This window comes from Asterias amurensis, chromosome 15 (genome assembly GCF_032118995.1).
Source record: "Asterias amurensis chromosome 15, ASM3211899v1".
Classification (NCBI taxonomy): Eukaryota; Metazoa; Echinodermata; class Asteroidea; order Forcipulatida; family Asteriidae; genus Asterias; species Asterias amurensis.
Window position 1 is genome coordinate 2,091,143 of NC_092662.1, and position 16,755 is coordinate 2,107,897.

General features: G+C 38.9%; 1 protein-coding gene across 1 annotated transcript in view; it reads right to left on the reverse strand.

The window, feature by feature from the left end:
* LOC139948044 (uncharacterized) overlaps positions 1-16,271 on the reverse strand; it is a 70,961-nt gene extending 54,690 nt beyond the window's left edge. The window contains exon 1 of the mRNA XM_071946043.1: positions 15,821-16,271. Within this exon, the coding sequence (XP_071802144.1) occupies positions 15,821-16,031 (211 nt within the window). The 5' untranslated portion in view covers positions 16,032-16,271. The remainder of the gene's footprint in view (positions 1-15,820) is intronic.
* Positions 16,272-16,755: the final 484 nt, after the last annotated feature.

Here is a 16,755-nt window from a genome sequence, read left to right on the forward strand (position 1 = left end):
ATATAGCGCATGTATCTACCAAACAAGGTACTCAAGGCGCTGAGTATTATACAAACTTTCAGAAAGATAGGTAATATTGCAGTGATGAATTTTGAGACCCAATTATTTAGCACCTTATAATAGTTTACAAGGTGCTACAGCGCATACAGCAGCCACAGCCAGGAACACCGGGGCGAACCCCTTCTCTTTTCGAAAAGTGCACTGGGTTCTTTAACATGCGTTTCACACTCAAAACATTCTGATAGGAGAAACCAGGCCGGACACACTGGTGGCATACCGTGAAAATATTCTTAGAAATTACAGAGGCTTGCTGTTGGCTGGCTTCTGATGGCACGAATCTAACCATTCTGTCCTTACTCTATGATCTAACCAAGTATCCAAACGAGCTGAGGGTCTGATGAAATTAAAATAATAGGATTTTCTGGAAATTCCCAGGGTTTCTTTGGACGCTAGTATCAAGTGTGAAGAGCAGCTGGAAACCGCAAGGTTTTGTTTTTAATATCCAAGGGGTGTGCAAACAGCGCTTTTTTTTTAGAGCCAACTCTGGGGAAAGGAATGTGTTTACGACAACTCAGGAAACTTCAGAGTTTTAACTCGTCGTCGCCGATGCAAATGCAATGAATTGAGTCCTCTGTGTGGAAAGTCATCTGGGATCCGGAAGACAGAGTGCGAGAGTTGTAAACAATTCATGCGCATTTATTTGCCACCCCTACGCTGTCAGTGTCCGAGCTCCGAGTGTTTGCATCTTGCGATTGAGGAGATTTTGTACAACAAATCAGGAAGATCTTTAGTTACATTGAAGAAAATGTTTTGATATAAATCGAGGAGATTTCTCGATTTGCCATCAGAACATGGAAAGAGTTGGCAGTTCTCTGCCCAGATACTGCTGTGTTTGCACAATCAGACAGTACATTAGTTTATCCATGGCATTTTACCTGACATGTGGACGGCTGCCTGCGGGGATGATAATATAAAAAGGTCAGACTGACCATACGATGCCTTGAATACAAAACTATTTCCTGATATGTGTGTGTTATTGTGCCATCTGGAGTATTTTTTATACATATTTTCAAAATAATAATTTTGATTTATATCATAAGTTATCTTTTGTTACCAGGTACCAACCACATCTCGAGAATGGACAACAACCCTCAGAAATCTAAGAAATGAATAATTTCTCAGATTCAAATGTTTTAAAGATAAGACTTGCAGGTACAGCCATGTATTAAGTCTTGAAGTTTTGGTTCGAAAAAAGATCCGATGTGGCTGATGTTTCAAGAGAAGAACATTTTTTATCACACCATGTTACTCCAAAGGGAATCCTTCCTCAAAATACTGTGTACTACATCAACAGCTAGCTGTGCATTGCCTCTCACCAAGTAAGTTTTTATGGCCGTTCGATTTTTACTAATCTTTGAACCTACCTTTAATATAAATTTACATGCATGGGGGGATTCGGTGTGCATATCCATGAGCGTGTTTCATTACAACGGAATGGGATCGCTCTTCTCCAACACTGTATGAATGCAGCGTGCGTAGGGGGAGGGGGGCCTTTAAGAGGAAGGGGGTAAGGACCCGAGGAAGGGGGCTACTCGAGGAACTAGGTGGGGGAAGGGAACTAGGTGGGGGTCAGGGATGTCTGTTGATGAGTAGGGGGTAACAGGTGGGGGTAGGAAAGGGGACTATGTGGGCTTTAAATCCACCGTCATATGCTTTTACCAATATTAAACAATATATGCTTATTTCATGACAGCTACTATAATAAACTGCGCCAATAAAGTATCTAAACACTTACAAATGGTCAGATATATCGGAACCTGAAATAGTATGCCAAAAAATAATTATTCATTTCTATTCACCGTTAATTTCTGCACATTTTGACACATCTTATGTTGCGCTACGATGTTGTTTGGTGGATTTATGGGCACTTGAGTGGCTTAAGGTCGAATTTCAAAAGTTGCAAAAGCCCCTATTCGAGCTAAATCGTTGTATTGTGACGAGTAAGATCAGCGTTTCTTTTGCCCGCCTTTTATAAATGATTTGTTTGTCGCGTTTTGGATAAATCGGTTGCAATGAACATCAGCAATAATTGTCAGTAACCAAGCAAAGGGGTCAAAGATGGGAGGCATACAACAAAATGGGTTAAGAGCCAGAATCCCTGATTATGGTAAGACAGGGAAAGGTGTTTCAAGATAACAGGAAAGATGGCTCAACTGACCAAACAGGAAAGAGGACGGATCGTTGGTTTGATAGAAGCCGGTATGTCGATTCGAGCTGCAGCTCATCAAGTTGGAACGTCACCAGCGACGGTCAGTAAAATGGTGGAATGGCTACCAAGCTCAGGGAAATGTGGACAACCTGCCAATGAGTGGCCGCCCGAGTGTGACTTCTGCAGCAGAAGAAAGTGAACAAGTCCATCAAGCCTGACACCACTCTCGAGGGATTGCGACGCACCCTGATCAGGAAATGGCAGGGGATTGACCAGGGACAGATCAGATGTCTCGTTTGGAGTATGAGAAGACGACTCCTTGCCGTTAACAGTGATGGAGGACACACCAAGTATTGAGGACAGGATATCAGCAGTTTTAGAGTTAAAGATACGGCCATAAACTTCCTGGTCAAGTAAACGAAACGAGTTTGTGTCTTTTGTCTTGATTTTGTCTGTGTGTGATGCTTGTGTGAGTTCCCTTCTGGAATTGGGGTGAATAGGGGCTTTTGCAACACAAGATGTGTCAAAATGTGCAGAAATTAACGGTGAATAGAAATGAATAATTATTCTTTGGCATACTAATTCAGGTTCCGATAAATCTGACTATTTGTAAGTGTTTAGATACTTTATTGGCGCAGTTTAGTATAACTGTTAAGCCCTATTCACACGACAGCACTTTAACTGGGGTCCCTGGCTTAATTTTAGCATGGTTGTAAAATGTTGCAATGTTTGACAATATTTTACAAGGAAACTTGGACAGTAAAAACGGTTCGTCCTTTCACACGAGGTAACATTTTACAACCATGCTACAATTTAGCAAGGGACCCTGGCTAATTTACTCTCGTGTGAAAGGGACTTTTGAGTAAAGTACAAGCTATCCGGGTTAATCCTGTAAGCCAAGTATTTTAAACCTCGGCAGAGTTTCTGTTTCGTAACAGATGATTACAAAACAAAAATGCAACGACTACTTAGAAGAGTGCCGTGAAATTAAAGGAGTTAATAAAGAGCCTGTTGCAATGTTTAGCCATAGGATTCCAAAGTGGTGTGAACAATTTAACAGAAATCTATTTTTTTTTTGCAGAATCCCTTAAGTTTAACTGTTTAAGATATGAGTCAAAAGAAGTTAACAAAATTGTTTTATTGGGGGATAAGTTTTTCCTCCAAAATAACCAAAGATATGTCTGCCCGTTTATCATGTCGACTGAAGAAATAAAAATTGTTAAAACTAATAATTTACCTTTACCTGTATCTATGGTACAAACAAATTTATTGTTAATTTTCCTTTGTAATTTACAGACTCTGCCTTTTGCTTAAATCCCATTTTATCCCCACAGGAATCTATCTTATGAGCTGTAAATATTTGAAAAGAAATCCACGCATATATAATTTCTTCCAACATCCCTCATACGTGTGCATCATTTTGACACCCGTCTACCGCATGCAAAAGATGTGACACATCAGAGAAATAAAACCACAAAAACATAACCTGCTTACATATGCCATGGCTATCCCCCCCCCCCTCGAACCCATCACACTCATCCTAATTAAACAGGCCTCTATGCAGTCAGAGCTATGAGCTCATACAGTGGACATTCACACCATAAAAAAAAAAAATAACTGTCAAAAATTACAAGCATCTTATGTTTGACTCATCGGGAGTTAAGGCAAAAACTTTCAACCTTGTAATCCTGGCAGGTTAGGGCTTTTTCTTGTTGTTGATGGCAGTCAAAGACGCAGCGAGTGGGTTATGATCCGCCCCCTGGGGGAGCTGCTAAGAAGCGAGGATTGTTCGTTCGTTTCTTTTTAGAGGCTGAGTCAGGATGCCTGGGGGGGGGGGGGTGAAGCACTGGTCAGAGTCATTGCATGGATGGGACTGGGAGAGTTTGCTTCTTCATCACAGTGTGGACATATTTGTCATGTACATGTACCCTACGTACACAATACTTATGGTGATCTTGGTAAGGGGCTAAAAGAAGAAAAATAACTCAGTCAAGGGAGCTGAAAAATTTATATTCCTCTTAAAGGAACACGTTGCCTTGGATCGGACGAGTTGGTCAAAACAAAAGCGTTTGTAACCGTTTTTTATAAAATGCATATGGTTGGAAAGATGTTTTAAAAGTAGAATACAATGATCCACACAAGTTTGCCTCGAAATTGCGTGGTTTTCCTTCTACTGTGCGAACTAACATGGTCGGCCATTTATGGGAGTCAAAATTTTGACCCCCATAAATGGCCGACGTGTTAGTCGACGAGGTAAAAGGAAAACCACGCAATTTTGAGGCATGTTTGTGTGGATCATTGTATTCTACTTTTACAACATCTTTCTACCCATATGCATTTTATAACAAACGGTTACAAACGCTTTTCAAAGACCAACTCGACCGATCCAAGGCAACGTGTTCCTTTAAAATAGTCTGTATTGCAGTCTGAATACAACCCCCCCCCAAAAAAAAAAAACACAAAAAAAAAACACTACAGCCTAAGTTTACTATGATTAAATGCATATTATTCACAATGAATGAGGCTCATTAAATGTTCATCAAATTTGCTGTTAATTTAAGTTTCACCTTGAAAAAATATGATAATAACAACTATGCACGCTCGTTAGCTCACAGTAATTTAAGATAATTACAATATATTGAAAATGTAACTACTGCAATATTTTGTCATTAGGTTTCAGTTTCACAAAACAAAAAAGGAATTAATGCTCAGTCGCTTATAAATACTCACAGTAATTATTGACCACAACTACATGTAAGTATGCATTGAATGTAATGCAATGTATTACATGCAACATACCAGCAGACCACTGTTAAGGGCTGGTCTTATAAATATTTTGAACAACAAGCCCAATTGTCTTGTTGTGGATTTTCCCAAAAATTTGAGTCCTACATACTGTACTTAGTTTTTCCTTATAAATGATTAATTAACACATCAATTTGCTAATTATTCTGGATTTCCCCCAAAATCGAGCCCTTTACACTGTTCTTAATTTCTCTTCATCAAATCCATATTTAATTAAGGCACATCAATTTATATACAAATTGTAATTGGGGAAAAAATGTAAGGACAAACTACTTCACTTTCATTTGCTAAAAGGTATAGTGTACATATCCCTAAAATATTACATGAAGAACAAAAAATGTGGACCAAGATTGACAAAATAAGGAAATAAATTTTGCTTAAAAGTCTACAGTACAATCACAACCTTTTTTCTGAGGTTGGACAAGCAGAATTGCAAAGATCTCAGACGACAGGAAAACACCAAATGTAGGGCACGACTAGCCTTCAGCGTCTACTGCATGCCATGAACAATCGTACAAATCTTTAATATTATTTTTCGTCTTCATTGTAAGTGAGAGGGGAGAAATAAATCAATATGTATGATTCATGGGTAGTATTTTACAGCTTGGTTTATGGGTCAAGGTGGCAGGTTCTAAAGAGCCGAGGGTATTGTGAGGCTCGGAATTGCACTAATTCCGTCTACTGGTTCAGAATGGACAGTCATTTAGACGGAAAGCTGGGGATAGCTCATTCTCCATAGCTGCCCCTCGCCTATGGAATGAGCTCCCCGCGGGTCTGAGAGAGGCGATCTCGTTGCCTGTATTCAAAAGCCTCCTCAAGACATTTCTTTTTCCCCACCCATCCTAGTTTGTTCTTCTTTTGTTTTGTTGTCATAGTCTCATGTAAAGCGCTCTGTTCTCCGTAGAGCGCTATATAAATGTTTCATATTATAATTATTATTATTATTATTTATAAAAAAAAATTTAAAAAAATTAAAAACAGAGATTTAGACTTAACCCAGCAAATGTAGACTTTTTTACTCTTCTTAATAAATTGGTTATTTAACAGCTACTGAGCTAGAATGCTTGTTTACAATGTGTTTTTGATCATTTGTCATTTTGGATACTTTTACACTTCTGTATTTTTTTTATGCTAATTATTTATCAACATTAAGTCCTCAACCCAAAGGTTTACAAAAACTAGCTCTACACTTCAGCCTGAAATAAGATAAAAACTTAGCCGAGCAAATATGATGCTTTTCTAAATTTTTAATTACAAACAGCTACTGAGCTAGAAATGTTTTATTCAAACTTGTTTATAGTGTTTGTTTGTTTAATTAAAAATTTAATATTTAAACAATTCTGAATTTGTTTGCAATAATCAAACAAAATTAAGGCCCCAACTCAAAGGTTTAGACAAAACTAGACCTACAGTTCTACCTTCATAGTCCTGCTTTGTCAGGAACTCTATCAAGTTCATATAATCAGAGTGAAACAAAAATTGATTGTTTTAGGAAAACATTCTAAATACACTTTCAGTCTTTAGTTTATAATTAACTGAATTGTTTTTCTCCCAGGGTCGACTTTAACAATGTAATTTACACTCGATCGCAACATGGAGCGACCAAATTTAACGTATCTTTAGATTCTGGGAAATTCTTTCTGTTTCTACCTTGGTACTCAGTGTGTAGTAGCCAACATTCCGTTAGTGTAAAGCTAAACATGTGTGTCTTGTGGGCGTCGCCTCGTTCCGGTAGATCAAACATAGAGGCTGTAAATTCAATGGACGACGGCCTCCTACCCAGACATGATATTAAAACATCCTTGCTGGCATCTCCAGGGCTCAAATTTCAAGAAAAAGAATACATCTTCAGCAGGTCTTGCACATAGCTCTCAATTGATCAGATATATATTTTTTAAACGACGTACAAATGTCCTTTAAAAATATATTTTGCAGAATTTGTAGGAGTAAATTTTGAGCTTGAATGGAGGGAGGGGTGGAGGGGTGGAGGGAGGGGGTGTCACAAAGAACGTCGGGCTTGTAGCTAGAATTATTTACTGTAGCATAATTGTTTTCACAAGACCCAGAAACAAATATAAGGAAAAACTTATCTACATGGTCGTTATATAAACAGTCTTTTTTGAAGATAAGCACACAGAGAATCCTTATCTCATTTTAATGTCATATGGGTACGGTGCTTTGATAGTTGATACTAAACAGGATTAAAAGATATTTATCAGACTCTAAGTCAACATTTTCTTAAAACACTGTAAATATAACTATTGCCAGGACATGCTCACATATTTCAATATTTTCATTGTCTTATCTATTTACCACATCATACACACTAGTCAGTTCGTACGCCATGATGTCCTAAGCTGGGGCACGCCACATGTCCCAGAGGGGTGTCAATCAACGGTGGTCAGTGATTTGGTTACGAGGGGCAGAGCAATGAACAAACTCTGCCAGCATCCTTTGTTTACTCAGTCAGTATGTCAATTGAATAGGTAGATAAAACTAAATAAAACTTAATTAATTTCAAACTAGCAAATAAGCTTAAATTGTAAGCAACCAGGGCTAGAAATGTTAAAATGGAACTTATTGTTTTCAAATACTTTTTGTTAGGCCCCTTAAAAAAAAAATTACAAAAACTAAGCACAATGTAGCCCAAGTAAATATTTAAAGAATTGTTCATGCCTTGCCAACATGAATAAAAACCTTCTTTAAACATCTTTTCAAACCTGTACATTTTGAAAAAAAATATCATTAAAAAGGTTGTTTTTATGATTAAAAAAAAAAAGAAAAAGAAGAAAAATGGGGTCGGGGGGTTTTGAATGGTCGGGCAGGGACAATCAACAATTTTTTACTTTTATGTGGCCTTATTGTCAAATACCAATATCCCCACTTGGTGTATCCAAACAAACTTTAACTACACACTGTACACTTGTTTGTCAGTTTATTTATACACTAAAATGTACTGTAATATATACAGTACACGTTTACGTCCAGTACATGTGTACGTGAAAGTACAGTGTATTTAAAGCCTAGCCATGAAAAAATGGGAAAGGAGGAAATGGACATAACAACCTGTACAGGAAACCACAATAAAAAACTTATGGAATCCTTACCACCTGCTGTAGTGTTCTTCTCTAGTGGTAACACAATACATGCACTAGTATACTTGTGTGACAACGATATATGTTTACATCATATATTGTACTGTATTAAGAAGGGCCCTAGTTGCACATCGGGTACAATACAGTCCTCACATCCCCACATAAGGGCCCTATTTCATAAAGACATTTAAGGCCAACTTCCCTTTTTAGAGTCCACCACTCATTTTTTTTTATGATAATTTATTTGATTTTCTTTCTTTTGACGATCTCAGCAACAAATTATTTTGTTTCAAAAAATAGCCCTGCTGTTTGTCTTAAAAAATATGTGTGCGGCCATTTTGTGGGGGGGGGGGGAGGGGGAAAAAGTGGCCCTCCTTCTTCCTTTTCTTTCAAAAAGGAGGGACGCTAGACAAAAATATCACTTAGCAAATTTCCTTGCTAAGCAAATAATTAAGTAAGGGAAGCCAGTTGTAACAGTGTTTAACCTTATTGAATTTCGGCTGGTACCCAATTACTGCAAAGCAAGCTTTTCATGCGCTTAACAGGCTTTATGAAATTGGGCCAAGCTCTTGTGTGTACATCATCAGAGCCCAATTTCCTAGAGCTGTTTAGCACACAAACTTGTTTAGCATGAAATTTCTTCCCTGATAAAAAGAGGATTCCCAACCAAATTTCCATGTGATTTTCAGGAAGAGCAAACAACAGCTGAATACCAGCAATAGGCAATCTGCCAAAAATGGAAATTTGGTTGGTAATCCTGTTTTTATCAAGGAAGAAATGTCATGCTAAGCAAATTTTTGTACTAATAGTAGCTCTAGGAAATTTGACCCAGGTCGCTCATTATCCACAATAAAATGTACACACACTGTCTTGTTTTGTCTACATTGGGCCCAAGGGAGCAGCTCAGCAGCTCTTTAATAAAAGAACCCAACACAAGAACTCAACTCATGCATGACTTAACACAGACATCAACACAGTTTTAAAGACCTTATAAAAGGATCCACACAGTGAATGATTTGTACCCTGAACAGCAAATTGCCACAAAGAGGGTATCACCACTTGCTACTCAAAAACTCATCATTTGTCAGCACTTGGTGTGTACAACTGAAAAGTTCTGACAAGTTGTGCCTTATTTGCTTTGATTTGCATAAAAATTATATCCTTGCCTGCAATTTATGTACAGTATACCCTATGGTAGTTTGGCTGGTGGTCTGGTGAGCAAAGCTTTTAATGTGTTTTGAACACCAATAAAAGTTACAAATGTACTGTATGCATGTTAGCTCAGGATTGGTAAGGATACAAATCACTATATTGTTTATCAACCCCTGTTTTCCGGTGAAATTTTCTCTATGAAATGAAGTCCTGTAGGCCTATATTCAAAATGTAATACTGACAAACTTAAAAACAGTTTATTGCAGTTGTTACAACTTCCACTTCACTGCTTATGTTTCACTTAGTTACCTGTTCATGTTAGTTGTGTTGTCATTTAGCCTTCGAGAAAGACTCTGCTAGGGTCGAAACGTCAGGCCATTAACTATTTTTTGCATTTATACTCTCGGTCCATTTGGTTGGTAAGTTGTTTGCAACAGCTAATTCTATTTCCTAACCAAAATTAAAGATAGGTGTTTACATGCTAAAAAAATGTTCATGGTTTTATCACCTTTTTTTTCTGACTCAACACAACGAATTAAGATAAAATACTCACAGCTTTGTTATTTCATGTCACTAGTTTTAAAATGCAACTTGTTTTTACCCTTTAACACCAAAGCTCTTGTATTATAACCGTCCTGAGTTTGGGAAAAAATCCACAGGCAAGTCACTCAGGTGGAATTCCAACCCATGACCTTTGCATTGCCAGAATAGATGTATTACCACTAGACCACCGAGCTAGCCCAGTTGTTGTACATGTACATAGTTGATCACACTTTAGCCTGAACACTGTCTGCAACTATTTTGTCAGCTCTAATACCTCTTACTTTATTTTTAAAAAGCAGAGATTTTTGTTCTGTGCTCAGTGAGCTTTTCAAACCAGCGCCCGGCTTTAAGACAAATGTACCCACGGCCCTATGAATAAACACGGCCATCAACATCAAGCTGTTAACCTTCGGGTAAAAAAAACGCTGTGCTAAGCGTCTCAACGGATTTAACACGTCCCAGTCAAGTGTTTCAGGAGTCGGGTGTCGGAGGAATAAGTCCATCACCAAGCCACGACTTGGTTGCTAGGCAACTCATCTTGCTGAATCCTACCGACGATGCCGCACTGGCAACTGTAAGAAGTGACCCTGCGCTCCAGAGGTCTTCAACAACGATTATCTAGGGCTTTTACTTTTTAAAGGGATTATCACCCACCAACAATTGAGAGAGTAACAAGTAAAGTTTCATCAAATCACTTCAATTTTTGTTTCAAGAAAAAAATTTTTTTTTGTTATTGTGATCAGGTTGGCTATAGTGGTTTCTCCCCTGCCTTCACCTCTGTGAACCCTGGTTTGAATCCAACCTGGGCATTTTTATCTCATTTCTTATTTTAAGTCTTCTCTTTTTTCCCCAGACATTGGGCTACCCAGAAGCATGTTTTAATAGCCCGCAGCACTCTTGACTAGTGTTTGCAGGAAGGGCTAGTGTCTAAATGATGCACAGCACCCTTCCTTAGTTCCTTTACAGGTACTGGACACTATTGGTAATAACTCAAAAATAATTGTTGCAGAAAAACTTACTTGATAACCAGCAATGAAGAGCTGTTGATAGTATAAAATACTGTGAGAAATGGCTCCCTCTGAAGTAGCGTGGTTTTTGAAAAAGAAGTAATTGCTCACTAAAATAGTTTAATTAAATTTGAGACCTCATACAACTGAGGTTAATTGAAGCATCTGAAAGAACACAACTTGTGCGACAAGGGTGTTATTTCTCATAACTTCAAAGACTGGTCTTTAACAGTTACTAAAGGTGTCCAGTGCCTTTAAGATTCCCCTCAACCACTTCCAAGATCATCCTGAGTCACTCTATTTACACAATGGACCAGCGGGGATTCCAGAGCACCGACTCATGAACTACAGTACCTCACTCGCTCCCTAAGTCTACATCCTACAACATGTTAACACCGCTTTCCAGGGAAAAACGAAAAACCTACATGTACGACACCTGTTGAGGAAAACAGATGCGGCACTCCAAGTGCCAAAATTTGACCGGAGTTCGCTGTGCTGTTAACTGGAAGGGGGGGGGGTTGTCCTCTGGCCAAATGCCAGTGGGAAACAGCTGAAGACGGACTCAAAAATGTTCTTCAGCAAATTTGTAGAGTGCTTCCAAAATTTTGAGTGCTGAATAAATTATCTTTCCAGAATCTTAAATTTGGCAAAAAATGCAAAAAGTAAACTTCTTGACTCTTATCAAATTTTAATCTAAACTATTGGGTAACGAAAACCAAAACTTAGCAGCTTTAATCCTCTCAGGCCAGTTCCACAAGCCCCTGCACTCCATAATGCACAAGTGTAAAATGCACCTCAATTACTCTGCACAATCACCCGCAGGCCATGTTCAGGGCCTTTTTCTCTGAAGGTCGTTTTACATTTAAACCAGATAAAATAAAACACCAAATAAGAAATCCTCTCAGACGAAGATCCTGCTACACCATCCTTCACTAACTCACAGGCAACGAGGAACATTTCAGAGGCACATAGCCCCCCCCCCTCCCAATACCCTCATCCATCTAAAACCACAGAGACAACCGTTATTTGACCAGCCAGAAACGCTCTGTACAAAAAAACGATCAACATAAACTCAATTAATTCCCGCTCTTGTTTTTTCCCCAGGCTTCCAAAGACGTCTTAATTGGAAATTAATTGGGCGCGTTTGTCTGCCTCGAAGAAACAACGTCAGGGGCCAATGATAGGGTAATCATTCCCAGAAAAGCAGTGTAAGTGCATGAAGTAAACAACATCTACAATGTACATGTACCCAGGCCTGTGTGCTTTGTTTTTGAAAGGGCAAGGGCACCAAGGCAGATCTTCTATGGTTAAGGGCACCCTATGAATGAGGGTAAATTTCTACTGTAGAGCATTTTAAGGGCACTAAGGCAATGGGGGCATGGAAGCAATTGCCTTTTCGTTGTCTCTGTGAAGTATCAGGCCTATGTACCTGGCCCAGTATATTTTTACACATAGAGACCGTTTCTTATTATAACACGAGAGATCGGATTGAAACAAAACACAAATTCAATACACTTTCCGAATCAATACAAACTTTGCAGTAAGAGACAACAGTATCTTCGCAAACTCCTAGCAACCGACACCCCCAACCACCCAAGCCCCCTGATAATAAAACAGGAGAGCATTTTCATCCAGAGTCTACAGGCAACTGCCAATGTTTTCTAAATTGATAATTAACGTGAGACGCTCAAGGAATGTACGTCCAATTTTGATTCAATTTAGGAACGGAGAGAGTGCCAGGTGGACGTCGGGAAAAGGTCACATTAATATCATCTTCCTCCGAGGAGCTCGTCTCGTCTTTCCATGCAACCTCCTCGTACAAGTGCCTCTCATCCTCAGGGATGCCCCTAAAGATTCTCCTCTGAGGCTCTCTTTATTTTTTCTCCTAAAATATCTTATTCTGAACACAAATTCTAAGAGATGGATCTGGTGAGATGTTATACGGGTCTGGATTTTCATCCTTAAAAGATGAGAGCGTTTTCATTGGAAAATCTTCAAAGTCTAAGACAGGGAAACTGTTAAAGGGGCACTGAGGACAAGACCGGGGCAAGAGGGAACTTTGGCTATGTGCCATCATGCTCAGGACAAGACATGATTTCACAAAGCAATAAAATCCATCACAAAGCAATAAAATCCATCACAAAGCAATAAAATCCATCACAAAGCAATAAAGTCCACGACAAATTGTCAGTGTTACCAAAGAGATTTTTGTGACATCACACTTAAAGCAACTGCATGTACATTGGTACATTGATTTGCATTAAGATCAATCTTATCTTTGTGACATTGGCCCCAGTGCAACAGCACACATGGCTTCTGTGCTTTCTAAGTAATTCCAGGCAGAGGATGTTAAACTGCAATGGGGGGGGGGGGGGACTGGCACTTGTTGAAAATCAGCATTATCAGAATGTATCATACATACAAACAATTTCACAAAGCACTTAGGCTCAACAGTCAATATTAATCTATAGGCCTAAAAACATTTTCGGATTACGAGTCTTTGATACAATGTATGTATGGGGCACTGCCCAAACCATTAATGTTGAGGTCACACAAAATGCATGAGTTGTCACTAAAGCAAATACAGTACACACACCCATACACTCTGGGAAAATTAAGGGAAATCCACCCACCAGCAAACAATGAAATTTGGTAAACACACAATAGTCAGCCTACAGAAATAAAATCAACAGCAAGAGGCAAACAAAAAACCAGGAAACGCACAAACTTAAATACATTTATAAGCAGGCTTATTGCACAGCTGAGTGGCATTATACACAAGTTTATACTCCTCTATGCAAGTTTTCGTTTCTATTCAAAGCAACTCAGAAAAACATAAACTTTTTTGTGAAATCACTCTCCAGGTATGAAACTGCAAAAACCAAGGACTTGTTTTTTGACAAAACACAAGTTGGTACATGTACATGATCTATGGTGTTTTTAGGAGGTTTAAATCTATGGCACTTATGTGGGAAGATAGGCCTGGAAATTGAACTTTGAGAGGATGAGGCTACAAAGTATTTTGCAAAGTAAGCTTGGGCGATATCACGATATTATCGAATATCGCGATATTAATTTGGACACGATTTCGATATCGGATGGATTTGGTTTTAATCGAAGTATCGATATATCGCGATATGTCGCGATATCGATATATCGATTAAATATCGCTGTGTATTTGCTAGCTGATACCCCATTGGTTTGGAGTAAAACCAGAAGAATAGGTCATTAGAACACCTCTCTTATACTAGGACTGTCTCTTCTACAACTTTCACTTGGAGTTTTAAGACTGATGATGTCAAATTTCATTAATCGCGATTATATCGAATATCGCGATATATTGTCGGCGATATATCGTGAATAAAATAAATCGATATCGCCCAAGCTTATTGCAAAGGGCACTTCCATTGGAATATCTTAATTCACGTCAATATGGAAAACTTTTAAAGGGGCACCAAGGCCAAGACTAGGGGCAACAAAGGCCATGGCCTCCATGTTGGTCCAGGCCTGGGAAGAAAGAATAAAATGGTTGAAATCACTTGGGACTTTGCATGCCTGTGGTTTTCTGATAAATAGACTTAAAGGTGTCTTTTTGCAATCTTCTAAAGAGAACTACAAAATTAAGCAATGAACCAGAAGCCGGCCTGATGCTTCACGGAGGCAACAGTAGAGACTATTGCCTCCATGCCGTTGACCACTGCCTTGGTGCCCTATGAAATGCTCCATCATGGAACACACTGAGAGTTATTTCCTTCATATGCCCTTTACTGATAGTATACTGCATTTCCCTTGCAAGTGCAGAGTATTAAAGACAATGAGGGAATGTAGGGTGTTTTGACAGATTAAGGATTCCGACTGAGCATCTAAAAATGTAAAGGCGTATTTTTCAAAACTGAAAAAAAATTATACCTAGATTTACACACAAAACCATTTGATCCCAACATAATTGCAGTCAATATTTTAGGTACAATGTGCACACAAAGACAAGCAGAACATGTGGTCACATATCAAGATCATCTTATCTCTAATTTTTTTTTCTTCGAAACCACCATTTTTTCCGCGAAAAGATAACAACTGGTTGATAGACTTGTCCTTGAGCTTTGCTGAAATGCAAAATGTTAACGTGGGAGTAGTATGCCAATTTTCCCTTTTGGCAAAGCAAATCTTTAAGAGGTTGGGGGAAATTGCCTCATCTGACCTTCATTGTCAATTGTAGTGTTCAGTAAGACTATTTGTCTTTCCATGGGAGGAGGTTGTGGGTGGGCCTTTATAGTAAGGTATATTGACGCTGGTATGATATGATTCACTTCTTTGACAACTGCGAGACTTTCTTTCCCTTTTACTTATGACAGAATTCAATTAAAACTTGATGGAGAAAACGTGGAGGTCAGATTTGCCTAGTTTTAAGAAATTTAATGTCTAGTTGAATTTTACAAAAGCTACGTACTATGTACAGCAAAAGGCAATGTCAAAACCAATAAGTGCTTATTGGCAGTGCTACTGCTACGTACTCGTAATAGGTAGTACAAGAAAATTCAGTCACAACTCCCAAACGCACTTCTTGATTTTAAATCAAAATGTACCACGCCAAGTCAAAAGGAGCATCATCCAAAAATACATTTTTAATTCACTTACTGAGGTAAAGCAACCACTCAAAACTCTCCAAATGCAAACAATAATATTTCATCATGATCTTAAATATATTATTAATGCTGATTAAGTTGCTTAAATTTATATATATATAAAAACAAACACACAAGCACTGAAGCAGTTGCAATGTAAACAAGACATTTTGGCATGTTTGGCCAGACCTTTCCAGCAAAAGCAACATTTTCTATGGTGAACTAAGCAACCTTGTGATTACCACCAGCCATTAAAACTCTTTCCAACCCCAGACCTTTTAAATTTTGATGTAAAAATGAAAGCTTCTAGTCTACTGTTTTTATGCAGTGTTCATGTCTGTAAAATTTACACCCCTTTTCAAACAAGTAATTTGAAGTTTTGTTTACCTTTCACATCTGGTGGAATTCTGTGGTCATATCCTTTCCTTCCATCTCCACCATGGCCATGTTGCTTGGACGGCTTGGTACCTGGTCCGCGTCCTCCACTGGCCGAGTGGCGTCGACTGCTAGTGGTGTGTGGGGCCGGAGGTGGCTGATGTACGGCGGTCGTAGCTTCCTTCTGTTGCGACTGGTCGCCCTTTCCATGTTGCTGTCCCATGTTTTACTGCATGATGGTACGGAAGTCCGCGCACGTAAAAACCTCACCGCTGCTCTTCCAATAAATCCCACAAAGAACAGGTCCAGCAAGATGGAAATCTTCCTAACCCCGATCGACGACGGGGCCTCGAAGCTACAACAACCTCCACAGGTCTTTCAGATTTCATGCCGCGAATACGGTCATTTTGGGGATCTTTTTTTATAAGAACGAAACGTCTGCAGAAATTTGCCAGGAAGTGTCAGCCATCTTATATTTAGATACATGGTACCCCGATCGATCTTTCACACATGATGACAATGCATTGTTGATGATGAGTACCAGTTAAACAACCAGAGAGGGATTTGGTTCAAAACGAAAGAGGGCGGCATATTATTTTCCAACGTGACTTGTTAACAACAAATGAATGTCGTCTGCTCTGGATTGAAATTCTTCTTTTGTATAAAATATTAAATAAACTGGCGGGGAACAAAGTGATAAAAGGTAGTATTATTAACAAAAGAAAATACATGCATTTCATAGTTTCAACCCTTGAAAGATTATAAAAACCATTATTTTTCTTGTGAAAAAATTCATGTTTTTTTGTCAGCATTCTGCAGACGGCCTAGGCCTACACTCTGTTGACAACCGGCCAACGACGCGTGTGCGTCAATTTTCGGCGCGTGGTGTGGAGAGAGCTGAACGCGGACGCACTGTGCACATCACACACAAAACGCAATCACTTTAC